At 40.2% G+C, this 12,104-nt stretch overlaps 2 protein-coding genes across 7 annotated transcripts in view; one reads left to right on the top strand and one right to left on the bottom strand.

Annotated features, from left to right (window-relative positions):
* Positions 1-4,890, top strand: part of CLGN (calmegin) — a 33,595-nt gene extending 28,705 nt beyond the window's left edge. Inside the window, exon 15 of the mRNA XM_028519991.2 lies at positions 1,078-4,890. Coding sequence (XP_028375792.1) covers positions 1,078-1,158 — 81 coding nt within the window. The 3' untranslated portion in view covers positions 1,159-4,890. The remainder of the gene's footprint in view (positions 1-1,077) is intronic.
* SCOC (short coiled-coil protein) overlaps positions 4,497-12,104 on the bottom strand; it is a 29,739-nt gene continuing 22,131 nt past the window's right edge. Inside the window, exons 1-4 of one of the 6 annotated variants that reach the window (XM_028519882.2) lie at positions 9,071-9,254; positions 7,491-7,562; positions 7,055-7,138; positions 4,497-5,584 (exon numbers count right to left, since the gene is read on the bottom strand). In XM_028519882.2, coding sequence (XP_028375683.1) covers positions 5,442-5,584; positions 7,055-7,138; positions 7,491-7,562; positions 9,071-9,239 — 468 coding nt within the window. In that variant the 5' untranslated portion in view covers positions 9,240-9,254 and the 3' untranslated portion in view covers positions 4,497-5,441. Of the gene's footprint in view, positions 5,585-7,054; positions 7,139-7,490; positions 7,563-9,070; positions 9,255-12,104 lie in introns of those variants that run through there. The other 5 variants (XM_028519883.2, XM_028519885.2, XM_028519886.2 and 2 more) reach the window with 5 other exon arrangements.

The raw sequence follows: 12,104 nt of genomic DNA, 5'->3' as shown, positions 1-12,104 counted from the left end.
GGGTGGCAGTGAGCACAGGCCTGGCCTGGCGCACAGGGGGAAATATGCTTTCCATGTTGTCCATGTGAAGAAATCTCCCAAATCAACATGGGTTTTGTTGTTGTTGTTATTACTTATTTTCTAAACTCATTCAGAACGTACACCTGGTTAGTGAGTGGTCGTAACTGCCACGTGAGGGTGCGGAGGGGCTTGGGGAGCTTCGGCTAGTACGAGGAGGAGGAGCCGTGTACAGCGGGCGCTGAACGAGGAGGGTTCCTTCCAGAGCAGAGTTTTACACAGTCCTTGTTTCAGCTGTGGGTATTCTCCAAATAATAATGCTCGCAGTGGTTCACTTGAATGTGTATGCTAGTCACATTTGCCTCGCAAACACTTTGTGCACCTTTAAAACTCTCTCATTTCCATCTTCCAGGCTTTTAGGTTCCTTGTATACCTTTGTTAGTGAGCTAAAACAAGCCAATTTTGTATACTATAACTTTGAGAAATAAGTATAACTCTTTTGTATAATAATATATAATAACTTCATTATTTTATATTGTTACACAAGTTTAGTTTATGTGTAAATGCTTATTCTAGACAAATAAGAATTAAAAGAAAGGAAAACCCAAACGACAAATGTGATGTTTCCCTCTCCTCTCTCCTTAGTTCTCTGAAAGTACCGTGTGCCAGAAACTCTGAAAAAGTGTCTGTAAAACCACTGCAGCAGTCCATTGCTTAAAGAAGTCATGCGATGACTAGTTAGTGCTTAATATCCCACAATGAAAATATCATAGAAACTTCCATTATTACATTGAGATTAAGTTCTAAATCATAAAACCATGAATTGAGTTGTTAGCAATATTCCTTGTCAGATACATATTTCATAGGCAGAGTTCTTCTAAAAAGTAATCATGCCAAGAGATCAATAAATTAAAGCATCAATTTATATACACATGAAGTCAACGCATGAAGTAACGGGACACATATGATATAGCATTTGATTGTTAGAACATGTATTTTAGGGAATAGGAAATAACGTTTTTTACTACTATGAATTTACACACTGTGAAAATGAACGTTTTCACAATTCCCTTTCTCTAGATGAAGGAGGCGGACGAGGGCACAGGATCTGGAGACGGGCCGGTGAAGACAGTACGCAGGAGGAGAGCGCGGAAGGAGTAACCGTATTTAAGTGTTTCTGCTTCCTGACGCACACGCGGCACTCCTAAGATCAGGGTGCCAGAGCTGAACTTGAATCCACCCGCACATCCTGTCTCCACATCTAGTATGCTGTTCTTTCAGACCTCCGTTCAGTCTTTTCAGGGGAAAAACCTTTGAAGTTACCTGGTCTTCGAATTTAGAATAAAAAGAAAGTGGCACGTTACATATGAGGTTTATGAGATTAATATCATTAGAAGTTACACAGTTTTAATAGTTTGGAGAAAGTTTCGGTTTGTACAGAGCACAATAATACGCAGAAGCTTCCCTGCTACTGGAAAAACCAGTTATTGGGATTCCCTCTCAAACGGCTGCACTGCGGTATAACTGGTGGTTCCACAATAAAAACGAGTGTGTTCTGTCGTACAGAGCTAAGTGCAGTCAAGTTTCTGTGTGGTTGTTCTATCAACAAGGTGTTGTATGTGACCACGTTTACCTAGTTGGTGTGCAATGACAGTTACAGTCCGTTCCCTGAAATTACAGATTCCTTTAAGGAGGTGTTTTGTTGGCAGACAAGTTAACAAAACAGAAATGTCTGAGTGTCATTCACAGAATCACTGGTTAATAGTGCAGCATATTTTACATTTGAATACAAAGAAAATGGTTCATCAAAACAAGTTTTTCAAGCTTTTATTTAATGCCAAAAACATTTACCCTACTCATTGCGTATGTGTACATTGCTCTTGAGAATATCATTTAAATATTTTCGTCTTCATTTCCTTTTTAATAGGTAAGTTATTACTGGGAGGCTTTACATTATTTTCCTGATCATTAAGAAATTATAATGGCTAATAGATATCATGCTTTGTATTTTTGTCTTGGTTTTTTTTCCTGGCAAATTCAGATCTACTTTAAGTCAATTCTCTCATCTAGTTTCCAAGCTGCCTCTGAGGCAGATACCGGCTACTGTCAGTCATCTCTGGCTCCTCTTTGTAAAGTACCGGAGTTACCAACAGTCACAGTGTGGCGGTAAAATGGAGCTGTGGTGACCCACTGAAAATGTTCTAAGTTCTTACGTTTGGGTAACAGGTCAGGTCCTTGGGAAGGTGATCTAAACCTCTGAGACCACAAAACCACTCTCATACTATGCAGAGAACTTCATACTCACTGGGTACCATTTTGGATTCCCTCATGGACGTACACACCCCATTGTTGGGCAAGCACCGACTAAGTTCCCGTACGACCCCCTCCCCAGTAGTACATTTAGAGCGCGTGTGTAAGGAAAATGAGTCTCTAGACTCTCCTTCTACTAAAGGAAGCCAAACATACTCTTATTTCAGAGAGTGAACTGAAAACGAAAACGAGTTTTTTATTTTATTGCTGTATTCCGAACTTTCATAAATTGGTGGTGGCGATCTTAATACGTAGTCAGTTAACTATATGTTGTATTTATTTAATACTAACCCAACACATCTTGCAAAGGTCCCCTTTCTTTCTTTGTATTTGGAATGTCCAAATGAACTAGACATACTGAATGATTCTAGATGAGAATGTTTCTGAAAGTAAACTACATCGGGAGATAAATCTTTGATTACTGAAACCTTGTCTGACAAGTATCCTCTATGTGAACATTTTTTCCCTGAAGCTTTTCTTACTTTCTTGGTTGCCGATTCATTTTAACATTAACATTTGGTTCAACTCTGACAGTTTGCAGTGGTAGAATCTGAACGACCAGTTTTGCCAACTTACTGCTGCTTCCCGTACTGGAGCCGTGCAATGGACATAGTCTTCCTAATAACACGATGGCTTTTTCCTTCCACCACCCTAATCTGACTTCAAAATGACTTACATTTTGTCCTTTTCTCTAATAAAGGAGAAAAATAAATATATTTTGCTTTTATTTTAGTTGGCCTTTTAAGAGACTTTTTAACTTGACCAGTTAAACTAGCTTCCTTTTTCTTGATTTTTTTAAAAGACAGCCTAGCTTCCATTGATTATTTCTCTAGAAAGACATGTTATTAGAATTAGTAGCCTTTTTTGAAAACTTTGCATGTATACCCCATGTACTTTTTCTGCAAATTAGAATGGTGCTAATTAGCCTTGGCTGGTGTGCCTCAGTGGATTGAGGGGCCGGCCTGCAAACCAAAGGGTCGCTGGTTCGATTCCCAGTCAGGGCATATGCCTGGGTCGGAGGCCAGGTCCCTGATTGGGGACACTTGAGAGGCAGCCACCCATTGGTGTTTCTCTCCGTCTCTAAAAATAAATTTTAAAAAATCTTTTAATAAAATAGTGATAATTAGTGTGACTTGGAAATTATGGTTAAAAATGCCAGAACATCTTCAAGTTTCTGTTAGCTTGTAGCACTCACCTCAGAACCATTAGTTAGGAGAGAAGTGTTTATATTACTTTATATTATTTATCTTTCTATCACATATCTTGTTATGGGAGATTAGCCTAACCTAAAACGAACAATACCTTTCCCCTGGAAATCTTGGATTTTTCTTTGAATTCCTTTTATTTTTTCAATTAATGTATAATCATCCTGTGACATTTGTCTTACTAAGATTACTATTCCCCTAAACGCCCAGTAATGGGTACTTAAGGAAGACAGGCTTCCAACAACCCTAGGCACCCTGCTATGCCACCCCACGGTGCCAAAACACAACACCATTTCTGAAACAGCTTTTTATTAAACAGCAAAGCAAAACTGCAACACAATTTTTAACATTTGTAAATTAGGTCACAAAAGGGATGCAAAATACTTTGCAGTATGATTATATATTCATACAGCTAAAGTCATTCATCAAATTGTACATCGATACAAATATTATTACATGATTAAAAGTAGCCCAAGCCTAATAACTATAAGCTATGTTACTGAATCTCTTTTCTATTGAGTATTTAACATTTTAACATTGCTTCTGATATTAATTTCCTTAGCAAGTGGAATCTACAAACTAATTTTAAAAAATTGTTAAAGAATGACAGTAACTCTACAAACCAAGTAGTTGCACTTACAGAAAACTGGGAGAAGTAGTGAGATAAAATACTGAGAACATTTTTAATTAGTATAACATGTAAAACTCTCCCGGTTTTATTCATGATTTTGATACTAATACACTCAAAGGACTCTGCAAAAATTGATCTGCTGAATATTATAAATATACTTTGAGACCAAACGCTCTAGATGTGGTTTATTACAAGGTTAGTCAAACTTAATCCACTTTCATAGACATTTCCCCTAAAGATCTAATCTGTGCCAGAGATAACACAGGTGTGGAGCAAAAACATGTGGAGTTGGTTACTACTATTTACCAAGTGCTCTCTCCATCTTATTTCTGTTTTTCCTCAAAACACTGTACTTCAAACATATGCACAACCAGAGCTCACCTTCTCAGATAGCTAAGTTATTTTGTGTAAGAGGGAAGTTTTCAACAATTTCCCCAATTTGACAATTCAGCTTCAAGGAAAAAAATCTTCATTTTTATAGCCTCTGTTTTCCATTGAGAAAAGAGAAACCAGCAGTCCTGCCTCAGTCCCAGCACTAAACACGGTCATGCACTGCCAAATGACGGACGGGATGAGTTCTGAGAAAAGCGTCGTTGAGGAATTTAGTTGTGCAAACATCACGGAGTGCCCTTAGACAAAGCTGGGCAGTGTGCCCACTATGCACACTGGGCCACACAGTAGGTGCACTGCCCATCACAGCCACAGTCTGTCACTGACTGAAATGCCATTATGTGGGCCCATGGCCGAGTGACAAACGACGAGCCCTGTTGAGTTTCACCAGTAGAGTTCAGGTTACTCTCATAAATGATTGACTACTAAAATTACTCTTACAGATGTGAAACCAATTTTTTCCTCCAGGGGAAGGGAAATGGGGAGGAAGAAGCAAATGCAGAAGAGGCACAAGATGGTAGACAGGGTACAAAAAGCTGTGCATTTAGTACATGATTTTGGTCACTTTTTCACAACATGTTATTTTCTTGTATGTCCTACTCTGCCTATAATAAAACACGGTGCTAAACCTACAGATCAAAAGCAAATTCAATAAAACCTTATCAAGTTTCATAAATATATGCATTTCTAATTATAAAGTCTACATTTTCACGTTTTCATAAACTAACATAATATGCAAACTCATGGAAGTCCTCTCTTACACTCTTCATTTTGCCTAGATCTGACATTACCTTTATAAATAGTCAATGAAGCCACAAACAAAGGTACTATAACTTCTAGAATCTATCAAGTTTTAAAGAAACAAAAGATCAGCAGCAATTCCGTAAGACAGAAGGGACATCAGTCCCTTACTTTCTTTTGCTTTTCGTGTCAGTTGTCTGAAAAACACTAGAAGCCGACATGAGGTTTTCTATATATTGTCCAAGAACTTGGTTTTCTGATTTTAGCTTCAGATTTTCTTCCTTAACTGCATCTACTCTTGCAGAGAGATCTACATTAAAAATAAGAAAGCCCATTATCAATAAAATGATGGCAGTGATTCCACAGTATAAAATGCTTAACATTTATTCTTAAGAGAGAGAACATAATTCTTAAACTTGCGGTGTTCAAATTCAGATCACTTTGGAAGTTAAGGTAAAGTGAACAGTGCAAGTCGATAGCCAAATTCCTGAAACGAGATTTCACAGTAGGCTCAATGTCGTTCTTTGTAAATAGGGTTTATGTTGACAACTTAATTCTTAAAATGGTTATTTAAAAAATTATGGACTTCGTTTTTTAATGTGAAGTTGAGCTCATGGCTTACAATGTAAAACTATAACATCTTCACTAGAAATGTTTAAGAAAATGTGGTACCTGAACACAACTGAACTCATATACTGGATACAGAAAGTCAGTTTCTTCCAAGCAATTGAACATTTTATAGTTTTACATTAGCAAGAAATTCAAAAGATGCAGTTTCTAATGATCAAATAAAATATCCCCTCCATTCATTCATGTAACAGCGGAGTATTGGGTGCCCTCTGGAGCCAGGCACCGTTCCAGAGGCAACAGCAGGGAAAAAGAAGGCCCCTGCCCTCACAGACCTTACGTTCTACCGTGCACGTGGGCACGTGTGCACAGGGGGGCCCCACTCGGGGGTCGGGGAGAAGGCAACAAGAGTTAGGGTCATAGGAAGCAAAAGGGAAGTTGGCCTTTTATGCAGTACAGTCAGGGACAGCTATTTTGACAAGGTGGTTGGACCAGAAATATAGAGTTAGGGAATGAGCCTACAGATACGCAAATAACTACCCGGAAAAGATTCCAGCAGAAGGGGACAGCAACTAAGAACCAACTAAGAACCTTATTAAAAGAACACGGTGGGGGGTGAGGGGTGGGGGCTGGGCAGAGTGTCTGAGGTAGAAGGTGTGAGGCCGTGTGTGTGACCTGGCTCTGGAAGGTAAAAGGGAAGAACAGCCTTCCAGAGCAGCTTTTATTAACTGTGACATTCACTGTGAACTGGGGCGCCACTGGAGTGACATGACCTGCTCAATCCAGTATCAAAAAAAAGCCCCACAACCTCTTACTTTCATTAAAAACCAAGAGCTGTTTCAGTGTTAGCATGATTTTATGCACTGCGTCTGGAAAATAAGACTCAGATCAATTCACTTTTACTGTCTGCGGCTAACACGGGGCTGTGAGTTCAAGCGGACTCAGGAATACAATGTGGGGGGGCTCTCATGTACTAAACAGCATCAGTTAGGCCATAAAGACGGAGGCTTAAGAACGCTATTTGACTTTCTTATTGAACAATATCTGTATCTTAAAATCATCAGCCAAAGCTACAGGCAGGAGGGGAAAAAATATTGAAATGGACTTGAAATGTATACTTTTTAAAATCATGCACACTAAAAAAAAAGTAACATCACAAAAGCTTACAATGTCAATTGATGTTGTTCAAGAAAACTACAAAATGCAAGCTAACCTTCAAGTGTGTGTTGGAGTTCCAACACTTGATTAATAAGTCGTGTTTTTTCCTCCAGTTCCACCTGATTTTCAGCATCAACTGCTGTAATGAAAAGGTTCAAATTTACTATTAACATTAGGTACCATTTGTGTCGTGCAGCACTCACAGATCTGCGAACGGTTTTATGTTGTCTAACTTGACTTCTCCCAGAGCCTGTGAAGTAGCAAGTTCTGTCCCCAACTGAAGATGAGAACACCAAGCACAGAGGTTGGTCAGCATTTCATTTCACAGTAAGGAACTGAAGCTCACTTAAATCCTTTCCAGGACTAGAAGGGATATAAATAACTAAATTAGCCAAATCCAAAACTCTAAATATTCTTCTCTGTTCTTTCCATTGCTCTACAAAGCAAAAGCCCCCACAAAACCAGGAACATACAAAAGGAAGAGAACGCACCATCCATGTCGGCATTCATCATCTTGGGTAACAAACTTCCGGGCCTCGGATACAAAATCCTTGATGACTGGTCTGCAATAAGAAAAAATCAGAAACATAGACACACACAGAAATACAAGATTTTCAAAAGGAAGTTTTGTGGTCCAGTAAGTACCCTCTCATATGCTTTACTGTTTCTAAGAATAAACACCCAATGGGTCAGCAAAGGGTATCTATAAATGGTGATACAGAAAAGTAAACGAGAGACGACACTGAGTTTTTCTGTTATAAAAACAATACATAATTAAATACCACTTACATTATAAAATTGTTTTTTAAAGATAATGATCAATACTAGCAGTTACGGAAAAACTAATGTCATTGTGTATTCATGTACTAAATGCCTCACATATATTATTCATCAAACCAACAGAACACCACTGCAATTTACAGATTTGGAGTTTGTAGCATGTGCAAGATTTACAAAATATATCAGAAAGTCTATGCATTTTGCTTTAGATTTCAGACTCAACGTCTGTATCAATTATTCGAACCTAGATCTAACTATAAAATCTCTTTCTTCATTATGCAATGGAAGAACTTTAATATAGCCCTGATCTAATTTTGCCAAACATTTTGCAACTCTTGATATCAAATTCCTTTAATATTCCCACTAAGCAACTGAAAATAAATTTCATTCCCTTCAAGCTGCATCAACGGTCAGCACGGTTGGTTGGTTCCGATCCGCTCAAATTCTAACTTGTTCTGATTACATAAACCCACAAATTTGAGGGAATGTTTGGCCAAACGGGGATCTGAACGCGGAGCCAGATCCCCAGAAAACGGCCATTGAGCTTCATGAGGTCACGCCCAGAACCCACAGAGACAGCTGTGGATTCTCAGGTACGGATACAGTGTGGGGACCGAAGCATAGCACGTCCTTAACATTGTTACGTCATAGTATCAGAATGGATACACTGCACAACAAAAGCCTTGCCCTTCCGGAATGTATCCTCTTTCTCGGTTCCAATCCTAACTCCCCAGAACTTGTTCAGCTGGACCCTTCAGAGAAGAAAACGAAGAAACCAACCCCGGAGCTGCTTTCAGTGCCTAAAAACATGTGGCCAGTCCTTTACCTCTCACTTGCCCTCGCCCCCATTCTGCCCTCGGCCTCTTCTCCCCCCCACCTCCTGGGCTTGGCAGAGCAACCACAGCTAAGCCCAGAGGGGCCAAGTCCCCTCGCACCCAAACGCCCCTCCCGCAGCCGCATTTAAGAGCCGGGATGCTGGACAGCGGCCTCCGACTTGGGAGCGGCGGGAGGAGCGGCAGGACATCCGCGTCCCAGACAACACCCACCCTGCCCCCCGCCACCCCCAACGAAGCTCTGGGCCCAGTAGAGAAAATGAGAAAAAGAGGCTGAGCATGGGCTCTGCCCAGGTCTCAGCCCTCTCTGTGACGCCCAGGCCCGAGGCCGCTCCTCCAGGGCCCCCAGGGCTCCGAGCTGCGTCCAGCCCGCCCCGCCCCCTGGGCCTTCGGCTGTACGGAGGCCGCAACTCCGGTGGCCCGGGGCCAGGCCCTCTGCTGCCCTAGGCTGCCCTCACCTGCCGTTCGAGGGGACGGGAGGGGCAGGTATCTGGAGGATGCCTCAGGCCGGGACTCCTGGAGCAATTGACATCGGCAGCTCCACCCCCTCCGCCCACAGAGCGTGCGCAGAGCCGGGGGTCCCGCCCCGTCCCGCCAATCCCCACTCAAGAAGGTACGCTTGCGCATTAACCGCCCGGCGCCCCAATCGTCCTCTCTCCAAGCTCAAGGATCCACCTCCTGCCATAACAAAAGGACATTGGCGTCCAATCAGGACTGAGGTAGTTGTGGGCGGGTCCTGGAAGAGCAGCAGCCAATAACAGCACAGAAGAGAAGTTCTGCGTGAGAAAGCCCATCCCAGCACAGCCTCTGTTCTGCCTCAGCGGGAGCCTGAAAATTGGGCTCAGAAGTCCAATATGGAACATTCTGACAGCTGTCAGGAAGGAGGTTGGTAACAAGAAACGCTGGGCAAAAGAGAAATCATTGAAATGTAAAGAAGGGACATTTGTGGACATAACAGATGAAGCCCATGCAATTCCGTGGTCCCTCAATTCTAACAGCAGACTTTTCCATATTTTTTAATTTCCCAAGTTGGAAACCTAAGTGTACCTCTAGTTGGGTGTTCCTCTCCAAATGCGTAGTGCCCCGACCATTTACTTGTATGACAGAGTTGAGAAAATACCTTAATATTACTTTGGTACACAGCACTTTGTCTCACCATATTCCATGTTGAAACTCAAAACAACCCACGGAAAAGACCGAAGCTTAGGAGTAAATGTCTTGCTCAAGGTTGTACACATCCTGTCAAATGCTTTGTGCCAGGCTTTGGGCTGTAATGTTATCTGGCTTGATACTGTTCATAGATACTATATTTTGCCATCTATAATGCGCACTTTTTGCCCAAATTTGTGCGGGGAAAAATAAGGGTGCACATTACACACTGGTAATACTAATTCTGTATCTATGTAAGTGTTTTTAATTCTTTTTTATGCTTATGCATTAAAAGTGTTTCTTTAGAAAGCAACAAAGACATCTGTATGTCAAATAATACTCTGGAACACTATAGGTTTTTTTCTAAATATAATAAATAAATAACTGAATTAAAAAATTAAAACAAAAGTTTTTTTCCTGAAAGTTTGGGCCAAAATGTGGGTGCTCACTATACATGGCAAAATGTGGTAGCTAGCCCTTACAGTAAAGTGAACCATCTTTATTTTCAATATTTGTTGAGTACGAGCTAGTAACAGTCTCCTGAGTTAGAGGCGTGAGTCCTATGTCTGTCTGGTTTTTTACTTGTAGTACGTTTTGCTGATACATGGCCTTATGCTTTTAAGGGTTATATTAAAAATGTATATTAAAAAGTGTATATTTCAGTAGTTTTAAGTATATTCACATTGTTCTTCAACCAATCACCAGATTTTGCAAAACTGAAACTCCATACCCATTAAACAATGCTCCATTCAGCTCTCCCCCAGCACCCGGTGACCACTACTCACTCTCTCTCTCTTGAAATATGCCTATTTTAGGTACCTCACGTAAGCGGAATAATGGTGTTTTCTTGTGACTCACATAGCATTACATCCTTAAGTTTTATCCATGTTGTGGCATGTGTCAGAATTCCCCTCCTTCTTAAGCCTGGATAACATGCCACTGTGTGTGCATGTTTTGTTCGTCCATACATCTGTCAGTACACACTTGGGCTGCTTCCACCTTTGAACTGTTGTGACTGCTGCTGTGAGCATGGCGTGTGCAAATGTCTCTCTGAGAACCTGCCTTCACTTCTCTCGGGTACATATACAGAAGTACAATGACTGGATCTGGCGGTAATAATTTTAAAAGCAACTTTTAAAAATGTGGTATGCCTGTGCCTGTAAGTTGTTGAACAATGAAGGTGTCTGATAAGGAAGATGAGTCGGTAAGGCTGTGGGAAAAACCTATTCATTCCTGCTGGGAGTGTACATGCTACAATAACTTTGTGAATTGGCTTTGAATTTTTTTTACTTATTGATTTTTTTTTGTGACAGAGTGAAAGAGGACATGCTTGAGAGAGAAACATCAATTTGTCGTTCCACTTATTTGTGCTGTCATTGGTTGACTCTTGTACGTGCCCTGTCCCGGGATCGAAAATGCATCCTCGGTGCATGATGCTCTAACCAACTGAGCATACCACCAGGGCATGTTAATTGGTTTTAGAAAGGAAAAATTTTTACTGATTTGGTTAACTTGGCTATTCATATAAAAATATGAAATTAGATCTTCATCTCACACACAAATAAAACTAAATTCTGAATGAAGTAAATATAAAAGGTGAAAAACAAAACTAAACTTTTAGAAAACAGATGTGTTTATAACAACATCATAGGAAAACAATTGTTAAACCAGCCAAAACGGTGCCGTTCATTAAGGAAAATATTTCACATTTTGATGATTTTACAAACGGGAGAGTTAAAAGTTTTAAAACACAAAGAGAAGACATTTTTAATCAAGTTAAAAATAAACCACAGCCTGGGAGACTAGTAAAGCTCTGAAAATATAAAGAATTCTGACAACTTCAGATAAAATTATTCAATAACATAAGTAGGCAACTGAAAGAAGAGTAAACTGAATGGCCTGAGAATTTCTGTCCATATTTACCTTTATGAACAATCATGGAAAATCATATTAAAACAAGATAAAAGGGTCGGTGCATTAAGAAGTTACAAAATCCTGATAATGCTATAAAATGGCACTGAAGCAAACCGGATAGAGCTGAACTGTGTGTAAATAGAACTGTAGCCGGGGAGTTCCTCATGCCATTGCAATTTGTAAGTACAGTGTACAAAAAATCAGGAAGGAGACAGAAGCCAAGTCCCAATCATGGCTGCACATCAGAATTACCTGGGAATCTTTCAATGATTTCAAAGAATAGGCTACACTTCAACAGAGCAAAAAACAATCATTGAAAAACTATTAAAAACATCAATGAAACAAAAAAATGGTTCTTTTAAAGGAACAATAAAATTAAAAGCTTTGAGTAGACTTATTTTTGAAAAAAAATGAGAGAAAACACCAAAA

The sequence above is a fragment of the Phyllostomus discolor genome, chromosome 8 (genome assembly GCF_004126475.2).
Source record: "Phyllostomus discolor isolate MPI-MPIP mPhyDis1 chromosome 8, mPhyDis1.pri.v3, whole genome shotgun sequence".
Lineage (NCBI taxonomy): Eukaryota > Metazoa > Chordata > Mammalia > Chiroptera > Phyllostomidae > Phyllostomus > Phyllostomus discolor.
The sequence above is the reverse complement of the archived record's forward strand: the minus strand, read 5'-3'. Positions and strand labels throughout refer to the sequence as shown.